Genomic DNA, 23579 nt, shown 5'->3' with positions numbered 1-23579 from the left:
TAAAATTGTTGCTATTCACTGGCACAGCTTAGAAGCAAAGCTAGCTAGGTTAGAAGAAAGGACTCTCATTTTGTCTCTCTAGAAGAGCATAACCTTGTCTTCTGCAGACATCCGAGCCTAACATTGTAAGAGACAGATAATCTAGATCCAGACTTGCTTTTTAACCTTATTTACTTGTATTCACGTATGCTCCCAACATACAGGAAAAGGTTAAGTGATATGTGTATTTTCATAACTGATTCATTTGCTACAAAAACTACGAGCAAAACCTTTTAAATATTGGCTAAAATGTAAACACATTTTGTTCCAAAATTCTTTCCATACTACCCAGCAGAGGTTAAAACAATAAAATGCATAAAGCGTAATTTTTAAAACTCCACTGGAATACTGGTAAATCCTACCTGAGAATATAATAATGAACATAACGCCAAACAATTAAGGCTGGCTAATAACTTTGCAATGTTATCCTGGTCTTCAATTTCTGGGCCACTCTCTAGAAGCATCAGGATCAGACATTCTTACCTTCTATCACACTAAATGTACTTTCACAGGTCCGCTACATATCCTTTTTTTCTAGGTGACTGGGCAAGTACATACCTAGTACATCTAAAACCAAGTCTTACCACACAGTAGCAGGATATAAAATAAAAGGACTACGACACTCTAGCCTTTGTATGAGGCCTACATGATATCTTTCTAAACTCTTGGAAGCCAAGCCAAGGGGTTTTCTTTTTAACTCCCTTTAACAAAGACTGTCTTTAAGATATTTCACGTTACGGTCAGTCTTGTGAACAAATAAGCATATCTGGAAATTTTCTATTAATTTGTAATGATTAATAAGACTAAAAAAGTAAGTGCTTATCTAAAAGGAAGAAAAATTAACAGGAAGTCATTATATAATTTTTGAAGTTAAGAAAACATCCTTTTTCACAGGACCAAGAAAATCAAATATGCAGCAAAGAACAAGTCTAATTTCCTATCTGTTAAGAGAGAGTGTATGTGTGTGTGTGTGTGTGTGTGTGTGTGTGTGTGTGTGTGTGTGTATAAGTGAAAATACAAATTAAAGAGAAAGGATTTGGTACTTAAGCTCATATGCCAATTAATCTACCTTTAACCACAAGAAAAGTGCTTTTCAGTAGGAAGAGAGACCTACCCATGATCATGTAATAAATTTGAGACTATTTGAATAAGATAATTCTTTAAAGAAGCAGCTAAGTCAATACCATAAATTTGAAAACAGAAAGGAGACTAGTTGACATGACAAAATTAGCAGTTAGCAATAGCAGGAAAATGCATTAAGGATCTTTAAAATAAAGGAAAAATTTAAGTGAGTGAAAGTAACAAATCAAATATAAAATAATATTAAAAATCTAGTAAGCTACTTGTATACTTCAAAATAATAATGGAAATCCTATTTATAACATTCACATAGGTGCATTTAGTGTTTACTTATTTTTTTAATGTTTATTTATTTATTTTTTTATTTGATAGAGAACGCAAGCATGGGAAGGGGCAGAGAGAGAGGGAGAAAGGATATAAAGTGGGCTCTGCACTGACAGCAGCAAGCCCGATGCGGGGCTCGAACTCACAAACCACAAGAATATGACCTGAGCCGAAGTCGGATGCTCAACTAACTGAGCCATCCTGGTGCCCCCATGTAGGTGCATTTAAATAGTAAACACATTGAAATCAACATGAATACACACATATATTGAATGAACTAATAATACACAGAGTGTAGCAATATCTAAACAATAAGACTAAGGAGAGAAGAGGGATCAAATATTACTAACATATCAAAGTTGGCAAAAAGGTAGGAAAGAACTGTAATGAATTCTGTGAGATTCCTCTCCAAAGTAGGTCATTACCAAATAATTTATATTGTGTCTACTTTTAAAAAGACAAGCTTAAATAAAGGCAAAGATTCAATAAGGTGAACAAAAGAGAATAAAATCCACTCATTTAGATTAATGTTGATGAAACACTAAGGCAATGGTTCTTAAAAAAAGTTATAGAACTTGTAGAAAACTGATTTTGGCTGGCAGAACGGACCCTCTTACTTTATCTTCCTAGAATAGAGTGTCCTTGTCTTCTACAAACATCTGAGCCTAGCAATGAAAAAAGACAAATAATCTGGATCCAAACTTAATTTTTAACCTTATTTACCTTTATTCACCTATGCTCCCAACATTTAGGAAAAGGTTAAGTAACATGTATATTTTCATCACTAATTATTTGGCTACAAAAACTATGAGAAAATCACATGCTAGACTTACTGAATGATTTTTTCTTTGTTTTGTGTTTTTGTTTTTTGAGGGGGGTGGGTCCTACCACATGCATTTTGTAAAAGCCAAACAAAGTTTAAATTTGTCTTTAGGTTATTCGAATACGCACTCTTGGTAGGCATGGAGGGAGTTATTTAATTTAATTAATTATTAATTAATTTAAGTTTATTTACTTAGAGAAAGAGAGAGAGAGAGAGCATCAGTTGGGGAGGAGAGAGAGAGAGTAAGAATCCCAAGCAGGTTTGCACTGGCAGCACAGAGCCCAATGTGGGGTTCGACCTCATGAACCATGGTATCATGACCTAAGCCAAAACCAAAAGTCAAAGTCTCCACCTACTGAGCCACCAAGGCACCCCTGGAGGGAGTTGTTTTAAATAGTGTGGTCTGTAAAGATGTTTGTTTGAGCAAAGAACGGCATGAAGAGAAGGAATGGTTACTAAGACTATCTTAGAGAGGAAACTTTCAAGCTGAGGTAACTCAGAGTGCACAGGCCTGAAAAAGGAATGAGCTTAGCATGTCTGTGAAACAGCAAGGACAGTATGCTGCCTTTGAAGTGAGCCACTAGAGTAAGGTAAATAGCTTGGCCAAAGTGTGTAAGAAAGCCGAGGGTGTGAGGACCAGAGCACAGAGTACAGGGGTTGCCTTTGTCAGAAAGAAGCATAGAAATTCCGATGCAGATGGGTAGATTGGTGGCGGCAAATGAAGACTTTCTCTCACTGGTTCAGTTTCCATAATGAAATAAGAAGCAAGGTGATCAGCCAAAAGTGAGAAGAGTAGTGAAGCTGTTGGGTGTCAATAATTAATATGATTCTCCTCTAGGAACAACAAGAAAACCAACCAAGAAACCTATTAGAAGCAATGAAGCAGCTATTCATTTCCTCTCTGCCTACATCCCCATATTAGGGAATCTACCCTACTCCTAGCCCTGGAAGAAATAGCCTTATTCTATCAGTTAGATTCAGGTTCTGCTACACTTAATAGAAACTCCAATAATGTGACTTAGGTAACTTGAAGGTTCTTTTATCCCACACAGAAAAACTCCAGAGATAGGCAATCCAAGTTGGAATTGTGGTTCCATGAGGATTTTAAGGCCCCAGGCTCTTTCAATCTCTCTGTTTTACTAAGGCTAGCCCCCTCCCTCTTTCCTTTAGAAAAGACTGCCTGAGAATCAGGTACACTTCTGTTTCATTTCATCAGCAAGAATTCGGTCACAAGGCCTTGCCCGGCTACAAAGAAGTATGGTGAATGTCGTCTGATGAGGCGGTCAAGAGTCCATCTAAATATTTCGGTTCTCATTACTAAATAAGTAGGGTAGTGGAAGATGGAGGGACATAGCATCTCTGTCACACCTGCATATCTCATGGCTTTCTAAGAGCCCCTCCACCATCACTGTCCTCACCAATGACATAACTCAATGGATGGCTAACCCAAGCCAAGGCAGTAAGATTCTCTCTCTGGAAAGTCAGGCTTTGGGACACAGAAATCTAAGCAATTACTTGTGAAGAGCTGAACTGCAGGAGACAACAGGCAAGAGCCCTACTGAGAAAACACAAGATTGTAGAAGAGAACAAATGAACAGACAAAAGGAGAGTTGAGAACACAGACGGAGAGAAACATAAGTTTGTGACAACAGCCATTCCTGTCAGGCCTGTATGCAATTCTTTTATTTGGATTCTGTGCAACTCTTCTATTCTTTTATGCAGAAATCCCTTTAGTTTATTTATATGTAAAATCACTTTATAGAAAAATATGAGTTTTTGAGTAGGTTTCTATTCCCCACAACCAAAGGATCCTTAAGATAGCTAATAAAAAAATTATGATTTAATATTATGTGCACATGAAGTATTTCTGTACCTTTGGTGAAACTTGTGGAAGATACTCATCATGTTCTTCTGCACCCCTTTTGGACAGATGGGTAAGATAGAATTTCCTTTAGAATTTTGTACTTTTTAAAAAGTATATAATAATTAGAAATTGATATCCTTCTTTTTTAAATTCAGATAATGGCAATTAAGTAATGTTTGTCTTTTTCTGTCCTACCAGGAAGACAATGACTAGATTTATTACACAATTACAAGTATTTATAGCAATTCCTGGTTAGAGGACAAAGCCTGGAGGAGATTTCATTATTGTTTCTAAGCATTTACTGCTCTACCTTGTAAAACATTTCTATTTCACCACAGAGCCACCAGGCTTGGCCACATCACTTGCTCTCACCAACAAAATGGTGAGGTCATAGATGCCACATCTAAGTAGAAGCTTTAAGAGTTAGCATATGATTCCATCGTCCCTCTTTTTCCTCTGCCGTGCCTCTCGGCCAGAGGCTTTTCCTTCATCCTGGACCCTTCAATGTAAGTGATATGCAGCAGATCCACAGATCATGCCAGGATGTAGCCAGAACAAAAGAACAAACATTAGTTTTAACCCACTGAGATTTTGGGATTGTTTGTCATCATAGCATAACCTAACTTAAGCTGACTAATAAAAGAAGCAATTCAGTGTGTTTATGGGCAGGACACTGAGGTAGATCAGAAAGGACAAAAGGACAAAAATGTCTGAGGGGACCACTAGGGACATCCAGGATTCCTGTCTCAATACCTATCACCACCACTCAGCCAGTTATCTAAGCCACAAGCCTAGGAGTCATCTGGAATATATCTTTCTCCTTTGGGTCTCCTATATCCAAATCTTTTGCTTCCTTATCATCTAAATCCATCCCCATAGATACTACTTTAGTGGATTAACCCTTATTACCTCTTCCTTGGACTAATAATCTACTAATGTGTCTTTGTGTTTTGATCTCCTTCTTCCAGCCCATCCCCTACACTTATGTAGAATAATATTTCTAACATGATGTCATACCTTTGCTAGAAACATTCGATGTGAGAGTTTCACTTCAGCTGGATACAAGTAAGCTGGCCCTGGCCAACTGTTCTCTGGGCTCTGGAGGGGCTGTCAGACCATTAACAGGTTCAAGCACCAGCTTTGCCACTTTCTACACACAAATCACTTAACCTCTTTAAGTGCAGTGGTTTTTGTTTGTTTGTTTGTTTGTTTTTGTAAAACAGGAATCATAATACAGACTATATCTTGCAGCTTTGTTGTAGAGGTTAAATTCGAGAAATAAATTGATTTGGCAAATCAGTGGTCTGGTCACACTGTAGAACAAGAAATATTTGTGGAATAACAAAACGATTCTCTGGCTCCAGCACCTATGAACACTTCACAGCCCTTATCTGTTCATACAGCTATCTCTACTAGACACTAAGCAACTTGTGAAGAAACTCGGACTTACTAATCTGAGCATCCTGGGACCTAGCACAGTGCTTGGTACAAAGGAGAAACTCAAAATAATGTGCAAAAGTGAAGCCATACCTGAAAGGTGGTAAAATCTCTGAACACTTTGGGGGGAAAGGATACAAAGGGTAAAACTAGAGAAAAAAAAGACGGGAGGAAAAAATAAAATCACTAACTATAAGTTTCCCTCAGGCCCTTGTGCAACTTCATGTGTTTTCAACTTTGTGCTAAACAAAGATCTTTGCATCTTGAGTGGCCTCTTTCTTCTGTATTTTGCCAATTTAATTGATAGGTGAATTCACAATGTATAGACAAAGAAAGTAGGAGAGCAATGAATTTCAAAACTCTTCAATGTGACTAGATTTGTTCCAGGGTAGAGAATACTTCCTCAAATGCTTGAGTAACTTAAGAAATGTTTTTCTGCACATAATCTCAACACTACATTTCAAATGTACAACTCCGTTCTCCAAAAACAAGTGATACTACCAGATCAATAGAATGTAACTCTCAAGCATAATACAAATCAATACATTCTAAAGAGATGCAAATGCTTTTTCTCCATTTTGACAGGAGAATCTCCCCCACGTGGGCATTTCACTGCTTCCTGTCTTCCATTTGAAATCTAATTGTAAAAACAGTAGGGTTGTCAACTTTCTGAAGTATATAATTGAAGTTCAAGGATTTTGTTTGTTTGTTTGTTTTATTTTGAAGGTGATTCCTTGGATATGGATTAAGGTTCTCAATGAACTAACTGGGCATTTTAAAAGTGTTTTTTTTTTAGTTCAAACAGCCCAAGGAACAGTTTTGTTCAAAATATCCAAAAATCCTTGCTATAAAGACCCAAACAGAAGAAAAGTAGAAGCTTGCCAGAAATGCCAAATGATGGTATGGTTTACATTATAATTTTTACTATTCCAAAATTTTAAATGTAACAGATAAAGGCAGTAAAATAAACCATCTAGTCTACATTGGGGTATTATACAATACTAATTTCAAGGATTGGACTTAATGCTAAAATGTTATTTCTTTCCAATAGTGTCTCCAAAAAATGGTTTATCTTCCTAGCATTAGGGTATAATTTATGAAATTGATGATATTTGTCCATTCTTGATCTACAAAAATGGCAATTGGACATTCAACTCTTTTTTTCAATGTTAATTTATTTTTGAGAGAGAGAGAGAGACAGAGTGTGAGTGGGGAGAGGGGCAGAGAGAGAGAGAGACAGAATCCCATCAGCACAGAGCCTGATGCAGGGCTCAAACCCACGAGCCATGAGATCATGACCTGAGCAGAAGTCGGACGCTTAACCGACTGAGCCACCCTAGTGCCCCACATTCAACTCTTTTTTGACCTGGTATTTTGAACTTTCCCAGAAATATATATTGCCTACCTAACATCCATAATAATTTGTAGACACGTCTATTAGGGCACTCGACATACTAAATTGTAATTAATTGTTTATAATTGCACTCATATACTATATTTTGAACATGTGCCTTTATTTTCATGTTCCTGGAGTCTAGCACTGTCTGGCACATAGCAGTTCTTGCAGCATCTGGCTACAAGAGTAACATATGTTTGAGAGTAGAATGACTGTTTAGGAAAGAACATATACAAAATAAAAAGCAAGTTCTAGTACAAGTTAGCACGCAAACGTCATTAAAATTGGGACTGCTCCATAGCTTAGTCATCTGCTATTCCATACCAAAGAGATAATACCTGCAAATTTTCTTTATTCAGAGACCAAGTTACCCACAGTATATATCTCGCATTTCTTTCTCTTCCTCTTTTTAAATGTCTGCTTCAGTAGACATCTCAGAGCAAACGAAGGTAAACAGAAGCAGAAATGCTCTAAATGGTTAATGCAGTCCTTGCTTGTAAATGTTCTGTTGAACAGAAGAGGGGGACTTCTCAGAGATGATGATTCTAATGGTTAAAAAAGGGTTGTTAAAAGGTCTGCGGATTTCAATCTGTTATTGTATTATCTTTTAAAATTTGTACTATAATTTAAAAATGCATACTATCTTCTAAATGTTTGGAATTTAAATTTGGTATTATCTTTTTGAATCTGGACTTCCTGTGACTGATCATATTGAGACTCAGATCCCCAAGGCTGAGAGAAAGCTCACAAATGTTTTTGAGAAGTAGAAACAATGGGAAGTTAAGAAATCCTAGTAACATATGTCAAACCCAACAAAGAGAGACTGGCGAGGCTACAATTGGCACCATCTAATTTGGGTGTTCACCCAGGCCTCGGGGAGTATACTCAAGAGGTATTTACGACTATATTACCCCTTGCCTCGTAACTTAAAGTTCAATCCAACTCATTAGGTCTTCCATCCCAACTTCAATATCCATATCTAAATTCCTGGTACTATCATAATAATGATATTTCATATTCAGTCAACCTAACATAAGTCATAACTAAAACACAAATACGACTTAACTTTACCAATAAGAGAGTTGTTTTAAGACAAAGGTCAACTAAATATCATGGGTCAACAGAACACAGCTGATCAAACCAGAACCTGTTCAAACATCAAAACTAATACCACTCTGGTTAACCTTGAAATATTTCTATCAAATATTTAATGATTATAATTTGAGGGTATGTGTCAGTATTTTTTTGATTCATATTTCAATGTAATGAAAATAATTTAGAAGAGTAATCACAATATAATTACATTTGATAGAAATTACACAAAGACAGAATTTCTATAATGATTATAATCATCACAACAAACCAATGATTTCTAACTATTTGGTCTGCTTGTTACATCTGATTTTATCCTTTGGTCTTTTATTATGAATCCCTACACGGATGCTAAAAAATAGGGCAGACAGCTGAATTTGGTTTATAGGATTAACTTGCAGCAGTTGAGCTCCACCTACAGGCAAAAAAATATTTCTTTACAATCAACTTTAAAATAGGGCGTTCCAAAAGACCAGCGCCAATTAAGTCCAAACTTAAAATTAACCTTAGGTGCTCAGTAGAATAACCTGGAGTGCTTTTTTTTATTATTTATTTTATTTTATTTTTTTTTTTTCTAGAGTGCTTTTTTAACCTTAGGATGCCGTACCAAAATTTCTGACAGACTTAGTCAGGGGTGGGGCCTATTCTTAGGTGACCTCAATGTACTGAAAAGGTTGAAAGACACTGATTTAAATCTTTACCAGCACATATCTTTTTAAAACATCAGAAATACTTAAATATCATATTTTATTCCTTATAAAATTATTTCAGTCCCAGTATATTGACCCTTTTATTTTATTTTTTTAACATAACACTAACTTGAGAGTTAAACTATAGTGAAGCTGCTATAACTAACTAATAATTTTGGACATTTTTTTGTACGCAAAATAAGTGTTCATGAGACAAATGTGGAAATTTCTAAGTAAGAGTGAAAAACTGTATTTTCCCTTTGAAATCCTGTACTGTCTTCTCCATCCCGACCTCCTTATTTTTCTTTTATTTCTCTTTGAGGGCAGGAGAGGTAAGATGAAGGAGGGAGAGAGGAGGATGTCAATATTGAAAATCTGGGGGAAGAGGGGAACAGTTAAAAATAGATGTTTTGGTGTTTTCACTATTTATTAAGGCAAATTTTGCCAAATAAGCTTTATTTAGTCCTTAAAGAAAAGTCAGCTCTGCTAAATTATAAGTTATATTAATTACAGGGTGTATAAATATTGCAACTTGTATTAAAGCCAGTAAGACAGGAGAATTGAGGACTTAGGCACTTAAGCATAACAACTATTTGTTTCATCTGTTAAAAATTCAAAATGCATTTTTGTCACATTATAAACCTAACCTGTACCATATTCATAGTTCTTAAAAATTAGAAAATGCATGTTTTGAATGAAAATGAGAGAGAAAAAGCATCCTTGATTGTATGTATAATCTGACTTAAGGTTACAGACTTGATATGATATATAAGCTCATATATGATCATTAAAACATTGTCAGTAGTTGCCCAATATTAATCTACTATATTTAAGTACGATTTCTGAATATAAGGGTTTATTACCATCAGTGGAGATTGCTGACAATTACTTTTCAGGTTACATGAAGGAAAAAATTGAGGAACCGAAGCAGTGCCAATAGGGAAATGCCTTATATTTTTAAGTTTTTCTATATGAAGTGGAGAAACATAGCAGAAAAATAAGAATGTTGCTGGGGTTCCTGGGAGGCTCAGTCAGCTAAGCATCCAACTCTTGGTTTTGGCTCAGGTCATGATCTCACAGTGCTATGAGTTCCAGCCCCACGTCGGGCTCTGTGCTGACAGTGTGGAGCCTGCTTGGGATTCTCTCTTTCTCTCTCTCTCTCTGCCCCTCCCCTGCTCACTCCCTCTGTCTCTCTCTCTCAAAATAAATACACTTAAAAAAAAAATAAGAATGTTGTTTATATGTAGTTACACCCATCTTATCCCCAAATGTAGGCGATCCCAAGAAAACATTTTTAAGGCAGTATTATTTAAAATGTATACCATAAAGTTAAATAATAAAATCACAAAGGAGAGTTTTTCAGTTAAGTTGAATTTCAGAATATAGTGTTGAGTCACAAAATTTAACAACTCTTCACTATCAGACATTTGCTGAAATTTCTTTTCTGACAGAGATTAGGAGGGGTATATGGTATAAATCAGAGTTGAAAAGATACTTAAGAATTTTTTCAGGCCCGCACACTTTCATAACCAGTTGTGACATATTTTACTCACCTAAATCTAAGGATTTGGCTTTTCATTCTATATGTTACTCTACTGCTTGCATTGGTATTAGACAAACACGGCCTTCCGCATCTAACTAATATATTGCTTGCCCCACATATAGAAATTTGTAGGGGCTTTTAAAGAAGAGATTAGAGAGAAAATGAAGAGGAATTTGACTCCAGGGACCATTGCTGTAAGTACTTTAAAACTGTATTTTTGGCCCCCAAACAGGCTAACACACAACTGGCATATCTATCAAACATTATGAAAATAGTGTTCTGAAAAAGAAGTGGAAGAGAGGACTCAATATTAATTTAGAGTAAAGGAGAGAAAGACAACTGACACCAGGAAGCACCATAACCGACTCACCTGCGGGTAACCAACTTCTTCACTTCTCCCTCTCCAGTGGACTTCACATTTGCACCGGTGTCCTTTTTTAATTTTTTTGCAATCCTTTCTCTCATCAGGTTCTTCCCATCACCATCAATATATTCATCATGCTCTGCACCTTCATATTCTCCATCCTGTAGAAATTGAAATGCAGTATTTGCTAGGCATCCCACATCCCCTCACACCACCAGAGATCCATCTCCGACTCTCCACATTGCATTCTAAGCCAGTTTTGTTTTTTTATTTTAAATTAGTAAGGACTCGAAGCATTTGCTACAGGCGGGAATACCCGTATGGTCTGCTGTAGGCCAACTACATCAGTATGGGATACCTGAGTAAGGAGTGTTTGCTCCCTTCACACACAGCCCCTCCGTGCAGCACAGGCCGTGCTCCCTCTGTATCACCCAGGATACTGTGTGGTCCACATTCCTGTTCTTTCCCAGGGGAAATGTAACTTCTGCAGGCAGTTGGCCAGCATACCGACCTCAACCAGAGATTAATTCAAGTAGATGAGGAGAAGGTGGAGAAGCTTAGATTTCTTACTATAATTGAAGTCACAGCAATTACTCCCCTTCTCAGAATCCTCCAGGGGACCCTCAACTCACTCAGGACCCTGTACAGTCTGTACTCCCTGATACAATCTCCTACAACTCCAGGCAGGCAACACCAGTCAGCTTTAGCGCTGGCGTTCTCTCCATTCAGAAACACCCAAACTCTATGCACCTGCACTGCTTGCTCTTACACCTCCTTTAGGTCTTTTTTATAATCAGCTTTAATAGCCAATACAATTAATAAAGATCGCTATAGTCTTGAACGAGAATCTTCTGAATTGTGTACATTAAGGAATACTGCTATAAATGACTGATCTAAGCATTTTCCCATACACTGTGTAGGATGTCCACGCATCAACATTTAAACTTTTGTTTAAAAAAATTTTTTTTTATGTTTACATATTTTTGAGAGAGTGAGAGACAGACTGTGAGCAGAGAAGGGGCAGAGAGGGAGACACAGAATCTGAAGCAGGATCCAAGTTCTGAGCTGTCAGAACAGAGCCTGACGCGGGGCCCAAACTCACGAACCGTGAGATCATGACCTAAGCCGAAATCGGACGCTTAACCGACTGAGCCACCCAGGCACCCCAACATTTAAACTTTTAACACAATGAAATAAAATCAATGACATCTGAATTTTGAGTATTCTAGTAGTGAGAGGGAGAAAAATGGGCTAGAAATTCATATACGTATGATTTCAGTTTGTAGGGAAATACACATCTACATGCACACTTGGAAGGAAATAATTCAATCACAATAAATGATTTACTTTTCAGATGTTTAAAATTTTGTTAATTGTTCAAACTATATTTATAGTAAGATTAATACTCACATTAGCTGAATCTCCTGCTGCATCACCTTTTTCGCTACAAAAAAAATGAAAGCAAGTAAAGTTTACCTTCAAAATGAAACTAATAAAATTATTCACTAATCAAAATTTAGAATATTTTGCTGGGATTAACAGTTCAAAACATAGGAATTTCAGAATGGTATTGTAGAGCAAACAGAAACATTCTAAAAGAGATTCATTTTTACAAATAGAATAATAAGTATGCCCCATTAGCACATATACAAATTCACTAGAATTAACAGAAAAAAGCAAATAACAACCAATAGTGATTTTTTTTTCAACGTTTTTTATTTATTTTTGGGACAGAGAGAGACAGAGCATGAACGGGGGAGGGGCAGAGAGAGAGGGAGACACAGAATCGGAAACAGGCTCCAGGCTCCGAGCCATCAGCCCAGAGCCTGACGCGGGGCTCGAACTCACAGACCGCGAGATCGTGACCTGGCTGAAGTCGGACGCTTAACCGACTGCGCCACCCAGGCGCCCCACGATAGTGATATTTTTATGAACAGAGGAGTTGAGAAAACAATTTCTTCCATTGGCTTGACATATTCTGGCTGGAAAGGCCAAATCCTTAAACTACCAGGATATTAAGAAAAGATTTTTTTGAAATAGAATTTTTTAACACAAGCTAAATTCAGTACAATAGTGTTTTAATCCCCATTTGAGACATTGTCCCAATATCATGTGCAGTTGTATTTAACAGTAATACATCCTCCTTTCTCAGAGAGAAGCAACAAAGATAGAGAGTTTTCTGTTAACTCCTAAAATATGTCAGAAAAAAATACTCAATGACTTGGTCTAAAATACAGTGACTTCACAAAACTTTTCAACTCTGATTTGTCTACTCATCATACCAACTGGTACAAAATGCTTCAAAGCAACTTTGAATTAAACATTAAACTTAAAAAAAAAAAAAAGCAAACAGTTTCCTATTCAAACTATCCCAAGATTTAAAAGTTTAGCACTTGGGGCGCCTGGGTGGCTCAGTCAGTTAAGCGTCTGACTTCAGCTCAGGTCATGATCTCACAGTCCGTGAGTTCGAGCCCCGCATTGGGCTCTGTGCTGCCAGCTCAGAGCCCGGAGCCTGTTTCAGATTCTGTGTCTCCCTCTCTGACCCTCCCCCATTCATGCTCTGTCTCTCTCTGTCTCAAAAATAAATAAAGGTTAAAAAAATTAAAAGAAAAAAAAAGTTTAGCACTTAATTTTAAATTTAATTAGTTCAACAGAGATAGATAGTAAGATGAGTGTAAGAGGCCAGTGTGCTTCCCTCCATTATGCTAGAACCTCTACTATCTCCATCACCAAAATGCTTTTGTTTTTTGTCTGAGTGGAAAAAACTGGATTTAAGAGAACAGACCATTTTGTCACAAAAGCAGCAAGAAAATATCTGAGCCAGAAAATAAGGATTTGGGATCACATTGGTAGCATACTAACCTTCCAACAGCTGGCACAGAACTGAGATGGGGATCATCCTTAAGCAAGTCATGACTACTTTTGCTTTTTCCCTTCATGCTCTAGGAAGAAATATATGATATAATCATAAGCGAGGAAGAAATAAAATAGTCTTCCAAAAGGGCAAGTTAACAAATTTACATAAAATCTAGTACTGCTGTAATGTGGCTAGCAAAAGATATATGTTCCTGAAATTTTCAGCATAAATTAAAGCTTTACAAGTAAGAAGCTAACTCTTGCATTGGCAGAAAATATTATTTTAAAAACACCTTTTCCTCCAAAAAATGATACATCCTTCAAAATAAGTTACCACAGAACTGCACATATACATGTATTGTTTCTCTGAAGAACCCGATCACATTCTCTGACCTTTAGCACAGAACCAGAGTTAATAGTTGAAAAATAAAGATCTCATAGGCCACTTAATCTAGTCTCTCACCCAAAGCAGGAATCTCCTTGACATCACTGCTGACTAGTTAACCAGTATCTCAACACCTGAAAGGAGCTTACAACCACACCACACACACACACACACACACACACACACACACACACACACACACCACCCTTTTTAGATTCTTCTACTCTTCTCTTCTTGGACAGTTCTCTTTCTAATTGGAGGGGAAAAAATCCACGTGCAATTTCTAACCATCCAACCAGTCCTAGTTTTACCTTCTAGAACTAAAACAAACTACAAGCAATGTCTGCTATTAGGTATAGTGAATAGAGTACAGTTTAAATACAAAGAGATTGGTAGGTATAATAATGACCCCCTACAGATGTCCGCATCCTAGTCCTCAAAGCCTGTGAATATGTTACCTGACATGGCAAAAGGGACTTTGTGGATAAATTAAGGATTCTGAGATGGGGAGATTATCCTGGTTTATCAGCGTACGTCCAATGTAATCACAAGAGTCCTTACAAGTGAAAGAAGGAGGCAGGAGAGTCCATCCCATAATGATAAAGCATGAGAAAGACTCTACGGGCTATTGTTGGCTTTGAAGCTAGAGGAAGCGGCCACAAGCCAAGGAATGCAAATGAGCTCTAAAGGTGGACAAGTGAAGGGAAGAGATTCTTCCCAGAACCTCCAGAAGGAAGGAAGCCTGGCCAATACCCCAGTACATAGCCCAGGGAAACCTGTTTTGGACCTGTGACCCCAGAAATGTACCATATAAAATCTGTTTTGCTTCAAACCACTAAATTGATAGTCATTAGTTACAGCAGAAATATGAGAAGAATACAAATATATTAACATCTTTTTAAAACTAGTTAAGTATGAACAACTAGGACGATAAGTAAAGTTTAATACAATTTAATCAGGCCAGAACAGTTTGTAAATTAGACTGTTCAACATTTCTGACAACTTCTGTGCAAAAGGCCTCGCAGCAGTCTTCATGCTGTGTGCACCCCCAGATCCAAGCTTTTGGGAGACTTTAATTTCTTGGAATAAATGAGAATAGGACAAAGCATTCTTATTTTATTCTCAAAAGTGGTATATTTGTCCATCCATATCACTTTTTATGGGTGAGAAAAAGAGTCTTTTTATAACTTGGGATTTGAGGTAAAAATGTTAGCATATCTTGCAGTGAGAGAAATGCTATGTGTATCACTGTGAATGTGGCACAGTTTACTATTTTTTAAATCTAGCTATTGAGATACCTTTATAATGAAACTACCACTTAACTTGCCTCATTGAAAACTGCTTGTTTGATTGTAGACTTTCACATGAAAAATATTTTCTGACATCTGTTTTTAAATTAGACACAAAGATTTGGGAGTAAACTTTAAACCAGTACGGACAGTTGAATAAAACTATTATTTAAGAAAGCAAAACGAAGGCAGGGATCCTCCAGATAAAAACTCTCCAAATGTTTGAAGCCTAGGACCACATTTTCACTTAGTTTTTACATCTTCAAAGTATATCCAGCTCGTCAAGCATTCTCCATGTGCAATGGTTTTTGGCTTCATCCCCATCCTCCGCAAGATCCTCCCTTCCTCTGAATGCATCTGGTTTGTCAGTATCCTTCTTAAATGTGTTCTGAACTGAACAAAATGCTGCAAATGTGATCCCCCCAAATGCAAAGAATGTTAAATTCCTTATTCAGAGACCTTACTCTTCATAATTCAACTAGGACTTATGGCCTATAAAGTCTTATACCTATTCAGCTGATTGCATTAAGTTCAAGTACAGAATTTACATGTACTCCTATTCCACTTTAACTTCCTAGTTCAAATAATCATGCACAGGTTGACAACAAAGCACTCTTTGGGCAGAAGTATTCAATGAACTATAAACCCATCTGACTATAATATCTCCCAGATCACATTTCCTCGTGTTGTCCACAAGACTCTGACAGTATGCTTTCCAGAACTCAAGATACGTTATTATGGTATCCTCCTATCATGCAATCCTATCAAAAAGGAAATGAAGTCAGTCTGGCAAGTCACTTAACTAGAGTCTCAGTTTCCTCATCTATAAAGGAAGGAAGTTGGACTAGATCCCTTTGAGCTGTAAAATTCTATTATTCTAAAAGAGATTTTATCAGGTAGTAGAAAGATACTGAAATAAATAATGAAGGAAAGCTAACCCATGTGGGAGAGGTACTTTGTCAGGAATAAATGAGTGGGGTGAAGTTGTCTCTGTAATCCCACACTGATAATCCATAAACCAGAGGGGTTCTATCTTATTTCTACTTTCACATAAAGTAAAACCCCAAAGCCCCAGTTCAGACTTCAGCATTATTAACTTGTGATGTTAGGTTCTGGAATAAAGCTTAACACACTGTGGAGTCAATGAACTTGATAAGCAAATGAATAATGAAACAATTATTTTCAAGACTTCTAGAAATATTTAACTTCATCCATCCAGTGAAACTGAAAATTGTTCTTGGTCATTGTAAAAGACACTTGACTTTGGTTCTAATTATTACATACATTTAAAAACAGTAAGTCTTACTTTTATCTATTGGTCATACTTTTCCAATATTCAGGCTAGCATTCATTTTTCTTAGCAAGGTCTCATTTAACCCCAAAGGTAAACTGTATTGGAACAGTTCTCAAAGTCTGAAGAACAGTACAAAAAGAAAATATATAAAATATACTTCCATTTTTTTTTTTTTTTGGCTCTAGAGTTTGTCTCATGCCCTCTAGAGAATTTCCTTTCCTCTAACTCAACAACCTGCAATGATTTTTTATTGTTGTTGTATTTTCTCAAACTAAACTTATTCATGTCTCCATTATATAAACAGACCAAATAGCTAAATTCGGTAAGCCAAAGATTCTGCACAGTGTGCCGAGACCCATTCACATGTGGAGAATGGGTTGTTGGTGGGTCATGATGTACAGGATGCCCTTCAAGGCTGCTCAATCTATGATCCAGGAGCCCCAGGGAGTGCTCAGTAAGAGCACTAGGGCAGTTGTGTGGAGTTAAGGCTTCCAACCCCAAATTGTTGGTGAAGTTTTTTGCCAACCCAACCCTCTAGACTGCTTTAACATGAGGGCAGCAGCGTCTGAATAATAATCACAATCATATTAGAGACTGTTTGATATTCTTTAGCTCTCTGAGAATATAATACAGATTATAACATAGAGTATACTGTTTAAGACATTTGACTTTCAAAAACATTTTCCAAGACTGCATATTGTATTGAAGTAATGACTACCCACGTCCTTATTTCACAATCTAAATGGTTCAGAGTATTTTCATGTTACAAGGAGGAAATGTAAGGTTCGGAGAGACTAAGTAAAGGTCACAAAGTATCAGTGGAACGCAAAGTGCCAATATGAGTGTGTATGATCCCAAATCCATGCTATCTCTACTCCAACCTACTGTCACTCAAAGATGACACAGTTTACCATCAAAGAGCCCACAGCCCAGGACTCTACACACTTAATATGGAAGAAAGAAAAGGGTATAATGTTTGAGTAGTATACAGTGAGAACATAGTCACATATTTCTTGTGTAATAAAACAAAATGGATGTTATTAAAAGGAAAATGTTAACTGTCACAAGAGAAGCAAAGGTTAGATCAGAAAAAGAAACAATTAAGAAAAGACATTTAGAAAGATGGTATTTTAGGTGTTGAAAATAAGTGTGACTTTGACATCCAGAATGGGATAGGACTTCAGGCAGGTGAAAAACGTGAACAAAGACACACAGAAAAGAAAATACAAAACATTTATGTAGAACAGCAAATAGTTCAGGTCTGCTGTGTTTCCTACATTTCCCTGATAAGAATTCCAGGGAATTCATTAAAAGTACAGCTTCTCAGGCCCCTTCCTTGGAGATTCTGATTCAGTAGGTCTGAAATGGGGTGTAGGAATGTAATTTTTAATTTTTAAGGAAGTATTGGAGCTATTTTCCAGTGGTTTTAAATGGTTTAGGAAGTATTAGACAAGGGCGCCTGGGTGGTTCAGTCAGTTAAGCGTCTGACTCTTGATTTCAGCTCAGGTCATGATCTCAGTGTTTGTGAGATTGAGTCCCACATCGAGCTCTGGGCAGTGCAGAGCCTGCTTAAGATTCTCTCTCTCTCTCTGTCTCTCTGCCCCTCCGCTGCTTGCGCTCTCTCTCTCTCCCTCAAAGTAAATAAATAAACATTAAAAAAAAAAAGAAGAAGAAGAAGAAGTATTAGACCAAAGGGCAGAATTGGTAAAGGGGGATCATGGCCTTACTTCTATAGTTAACAGAGTGTAACTGTGACATCTTAAAGAGGTTTCAGGGTTTCAGGAAGACTGTTCTGAGTGAAAGAGAATAAAGAGTAAGAACTTGGGAGACCAGTCTATAGACTAAGGCAGCAGCCCAGGCTAGAAATGAAGGCCTGAATGAGGGTAGTAGCAAAAAAAATTAAAAGGAAAAACAGATTTAAGATATGTTATGGATGAAAAATTGGTAGAATACTACAACAAACTGGTTTTGCAGAGAAAAAAGTAAGAAAAACACCAGAATCTAAAATTTTTCTTTAGAGGATACTGATACCAGGGAGTGGAAAAAGAAGTCACAGAACAGGGAGAAGTCTGGAAAACAAAGATAATGAACTAAGCCTTGGCTAGGGTTTGGGTTACTAGCAAGATATTCAAATAGAGAGAGATGGCCAGTAGGCAGCTGGTGAAAAGAAGAATAAGCCAACTAAAAGATACAGATTTGAGGGTCAGAAACAAACATTTGATAATTTTATCACACAGCACAGAGTCAGATGAGAGAAATATGATGACACAATACTAGGCCTATACTATTCATTTGATAATGGACTGTGGTTTGCAATTTTCTTGGCAAAAAGGAACAAATTTAGTCTTTCCACTGTGTGAAGTGTTTTTCAGGTTTGAGAGCAAACATAAAGGGCAAGACAACACTATCTGCGGTGCTCTCCTTTTGCATTTCAACCTTGTAGCAAACACAAATTGCTTTTATGAAGTTCACGATATTCCGTGTAAATTAAACATTTTGTTTGTTTTACTTTATACAATAATAGTAAGCAGCAGCAGCAGCAGAAGATATGCTTTAAACATGTAACACATACTGTTGTTACAAATAGAAAAAATTCAAATTAATTTCCTAGTAAAGTCAATCCTAAACTTACTGAACAAAACTTACTTCAGACTAGAAATTTAATTTGACAAAAAGAATGATAGAAGAACTCCTTTCTCCTACCCTGGCTCTGTCTCCAAGGCTGCTCAGCCTGATGTCCAGGACCCTGTGGGAGTTAGGCAACAGCAGGGGGCCAGCTGCACTGAGCTGCCTTCCACCCCAGAATGCTGTGCCACCAATGCAATTTCCCACCAGCCTTCTAGATGGCTTCGGTTGGGAGGAGGCAGCTTCTGAGCACTTGAATCGTATTAGAGACTTAAATGGCTATAGAAACCTAAGACCAAAACTCTGATTTTACTACCTCTTAATTACATTGGTCTTGCACAGTGACCTAGCCTTTCTGAGTACTGATTTCTTCGCTTAAATAGGAATAATATCTATATCACATGGCCATTTTAGAGATTACATAAATATTTATTTATAGTGGAGCTAAATCTAGTGGAGTCAAATGACGGAGAAGACACTCCAGACAAAAGGAGAAACAGGAGTGGGGGTATTGTGGGGAAGGCATCGGTATGTAAGGAAACTTGACATCTTCAGAAAACATCAGTGAAACGGACTCCTGGCAACTTCCAGATCTGACATTTGTGGTTTTGTCCATTTACAAATATATCCACAGGATCATGACATGAAGTATATCTTTCATTTTAATAAGGCACAAATTTGAATCATGAATAATGCAAAACTAGTGCTCTGACATCTAAAGAAGATAACTTCAGACATACTGGGGTGCCAGAGTGATTAATGATACTGAACAGGCCTAAAGAAAGGAGGTTTTCATATAAAGATGTATTTAACTTTGACACCTGAAGTAGAGATGTTTCCTAGAGAAAAAATCAAGAATGTGGAATAATAGCCCAGAAATAATATTGGGCTGTGTTCCTAGAGTTCAGAATTATTAGCATACAGGTGGTAGCTGAATCCATGGTATCAAACATATCACTCAAGGACACTGAAGACAGCAAGACAAAAATTATGACCAGAACATTTCTCTTTTTTTAATTTTTTTTTGATGTTTATTTATCTTTGAGAGAGAGAGGTGTGTGTGAGCATGAGCAGTGGAGGGGCAGAGAGAAAGGGGAGAGGATCTAAAGTGATGAGGGAAGTATATGGATAAAGAATTAAAAACAAGGGTAAAAATAATGTGCTTTTAAATCAATGCTGTCATTACTGTTGGTTAGAAATAGGTAACTATTTCTAAGCAAATAAGGCAGTGCTAAGTTACAGAATTTTAATTACTATGATAAAACTTTGAACCTAATCCTTTAGGTCTCCGTGTTCACTAATCTTCTTTCTTTCTTTTTAAACACTGCAAAAAGGTAATCTATTTACAGAAGAGTGGTTTAAAGGCATTATGGTTGTCTTTACAAACAGATGTAAGAACAGGAATTGTCCACTTTTTAAAAACTCTGCATTTCAACCCTCCACTATTATTATAATGTACCAAACTGCTGTATCAAAGGCAGTCCTCCCTCCCCTTCCTTCCATCCTTCCCATCCCTCCCCAATTTGATTCTCTAAATAAATTTCCATAATTTCTTCATCATCCGTGGGAAGACATACCAGAATCTTTGGGAGTACAAACCCTTGAGGATGATTTTCTTGGAGTATATTTAACAGATTCACTGCTCTAAATAATGGCAAGGCACCATAGGTGTTCACAATGTATACTGTGATAAAAGTGATATTCAGGAAAATGATACTTACAGGCCTAATGGAAGCACTGGTAGGGTCAAAGACCAGGAGGCAATATATAATCCAAATACATGTATCTTATACTGAGGCAGACATAGGTTCAAATCCCAGCTCTAGCTACTTACTAGTTGTGTGACTGAGCAAATTATAATCTATCTATACCTTAATTTATTTATGGGGGAAATGGGGATAATGATAATATGTATCTTAAAGGGCTGTGCTGAGAATTAATGACATTAATAATATATATATAGACAATATTAAAATGAATGTAAGACCTTGGTCTGTCACTATTTATTATAACAATGATCATAATCATTATCATCTAGCAAATCATTTAAATAGCAATTAAAATCTGAATCACAAAGTTGAGTCATTCTTTAACTCTAGTTCTGACTGATTAAAAAAAAAAAAAAAGCCAAGTTAAAAAACCCCACGAAATTACAATTTTAAGAGGGCATATCATCTCAGGAGTTGTAAATATTACTAACAACAGGTCATTTTACAAATCAGTTCGATGAACGCTTCCTGACTGTGTACTATGAAAAACATGCTGTGCCACATGTAGCAGGAGATACAAAAATACCTTTTATAATTCAGAACAAAGGGCAACTTAGCATTGTACCTGACTAACTCGATTTACTTCCTCCTCTTCTTCTTCAGCTTCCTCTCCAAATGAAAGTAAACTAAAATTTCTTATCAAAAAAAAAAAAAAAAAAAAGAAAGGAAAAAAGAAAATTAAGAAAAAATTAAACAAAACTTATTGCATTTTCAAACCAATAGAATAGAATATACAAGAAGAAACACATTTTGACCATTCAGCAGTATCTAATATGACTTAGGATTCAGCAGAAATCTACTAAGGTCTGTATTTTCAGCATAATGTTAAGGCATTGGCTTCAGACCATAGATACTTCACATATTAGATGAAACTAATGACTAAAATCCATCCTGAGCACGACCATTAAGTATACTAAGTCAAGCATGACAGAAATAATTAAGCTTTTTTATATATATAAATATTGGTTAACAAAATGGAGATTTCTGAAAAACTAATAAATATATAGCCCCAAGAGCACTACAAATGGGAAGCAATTAATCTAGCATCTTCCAAAATAGGTCTTAAAATTTAAAAACTGATAAAAGTTATGCAAAACTGTCAAAAAAAATATAAGCAATAATCTTAACAAAAAAAGAGCCCATGGGGAAGAAGAAACTGTCTTCTCTGAGGCTTCAAATTAAAGACATCTCAAGGAAGATAAATAATAAGTTATTAAAACTCTCTATCAAGTATTGGAAAAATAAAAGATTTGGCAACAAAGAGGAATTTTCTTTCAAAACCTAGATGCAATCAGTGACTACCAAATCATCCCTAAGATATTTGCTATGAATTAAAAACAAACAAAAAACAAAAACACATAGCTTTCAGGCTTGTTGCCAAGATAAATAATAGTGATGAAATACTGTATCTGAATATGGTGACAGTGACCTTTCACTCAGAGATAAACCAGTCAAAATAAATGAATCAAAAAATAGGAAAGCAAATATATAGCTATATAAGAATTTATTTTGCCACAAGACATCAACTGCTTATTAAAGTGGCTCATATTTGACAGTTTATAAAAGTGACTTAACTTATATTGTAGGATGTCACAAAAAGAAACAAATATGTATTGAATACCCATACCACTGGGTGTTTTCAAATTCCTCTTCTTGTTTTATCTTCGTAACAACCAGGTGTTGTAATTATAATCTCCATTTTACAAGATGGGGAAACTGGGGCTCAGAAATATTAACACATTTTGCTTCTTATAAACTGAGGCAGGATTATACTTAGAACTGTCTGAATCTATCACTTAGGAATAAAATAAAATAACTAATATGGACGCTGGAAATCACTAAAAGATTAAGCTGAGATCTGACTCTGTGATATCTATTTTTATAAAATAGACAAAACTAATAATGTGAAAAATACTGTTGACAAAATACTGAAACTTATTTACTCCAACACAGGAGCGAAAAATTATGTAACCATGCAGTCATTATATCATTCATACTTTACTTTCCAAGTTCTTTATACTGAGCATATATTAATTGAAAAATTAGTAAAAAAAACAAAAATTCTCAACTCATTTATATAAATAATTGCTATAGTGATCATAAATATTTATCTGTTTATTAATACAGATTTCATATAGACAGCTGACACAATACTTCTTCAGATTAAGTTCAAGTTATATACAGTTTTTAAATATAAGAAGTGAATTTTTAGGAAAAAACGTATAATTCAGATATCTTCCTGGCCCACACTGGCCTCCCCCTTCACTAGTAGACAGTTGTTACAAAAGGAAATAAAATGAATTAAATGAATTCTTCAGCTTTTCAATCTGAAGAAAAATGTTTCTATTATGATTACTTTGTGCCTTTGGGCTTCAATTTCTTTACTTCCTCCTCTGGTTTCTCTTTTTTTGGCTTTTTTATTTCTCTGGGAATGATGTCATCAAAAGGATTAAACAAAACCTATGAAAAAATATTTTGAAAACATTATTCCATTTTTTAAAACTTCACAAAAAATTAAGACCAATATTTAATTATGTTGACATTAGCATTTATATTTTTTGCTCACATAACTATTATAAGTCTACTATATATACTACATAAAGTGCTTCCACTTACATGGTCTCATTGTATTCTTTCAATAATCTTATGTGCAATTAAGTAGAGTGTATTTTATCCTTATTTTATAAAGAGGAAAAATATTCAAGAAACC

General features: G+C 36.1%; 1 protein-coding gene across 3 annotated transcripts in view; it reads right to left on the bottom strand.

The window, feature by feature from the left end:
- The window catches only part of CWC27 (CWC27 spliceosome associated cyclophilin), a 194361-nt gene that overhangs the window by 150653 nt on the left and 20129 nt on the right, over window positions 1–23579 (bottom strand). For 2 of the 3 annotated variants that reach the window (XM_042987633.1, XM_042987632.1), the window contains exons 6-10: window positions 23226–23329; window positions 21435–21504; window positions 13514–13593; window positions 12062–12095; window positions 10658–10812 (exon numbers count right to left, since the gene is read on the bottom strand). In XM_042987633.1, the coding sequence (XP_042843567.1) occupies window positions 10658–10812; window positions 12062–12095; window positions 13514–13593; window positions 21435–21504; window positions 23226–23329 (443 nt within the window). Of the gene's footprint in view, window positions 1–7060; window positions 7509–10657; window positions 10813–12061; window positions 12096–13513; window positions 13594–21434; window positions 21505–23225; window positions 23330–23579 lie in introns of those variants that run through there. The other variant, XM_042987634.1, reaches the window with a different exon arrangement.

This window comes from Panthera tigris, chromosome A1 (assembly GCF_018350195.1).
Source record: "Panthera tigris isolate Pti1 chromosome A1, P.tigris_Pti1_mat1.1, whole genome shotgun sequence".
Classification (NCBI taxonomy): domain Eukaryota; kingdom Metazoa; phylum Chordata; class Mammalia; order Carnivora; family Felidae; genus Panthera; species Panthera tigris.
Note: the sequence above shows the minus strand (reverse complement) of the source record. Positions and strands in the feature narration are given on the sequence as shown.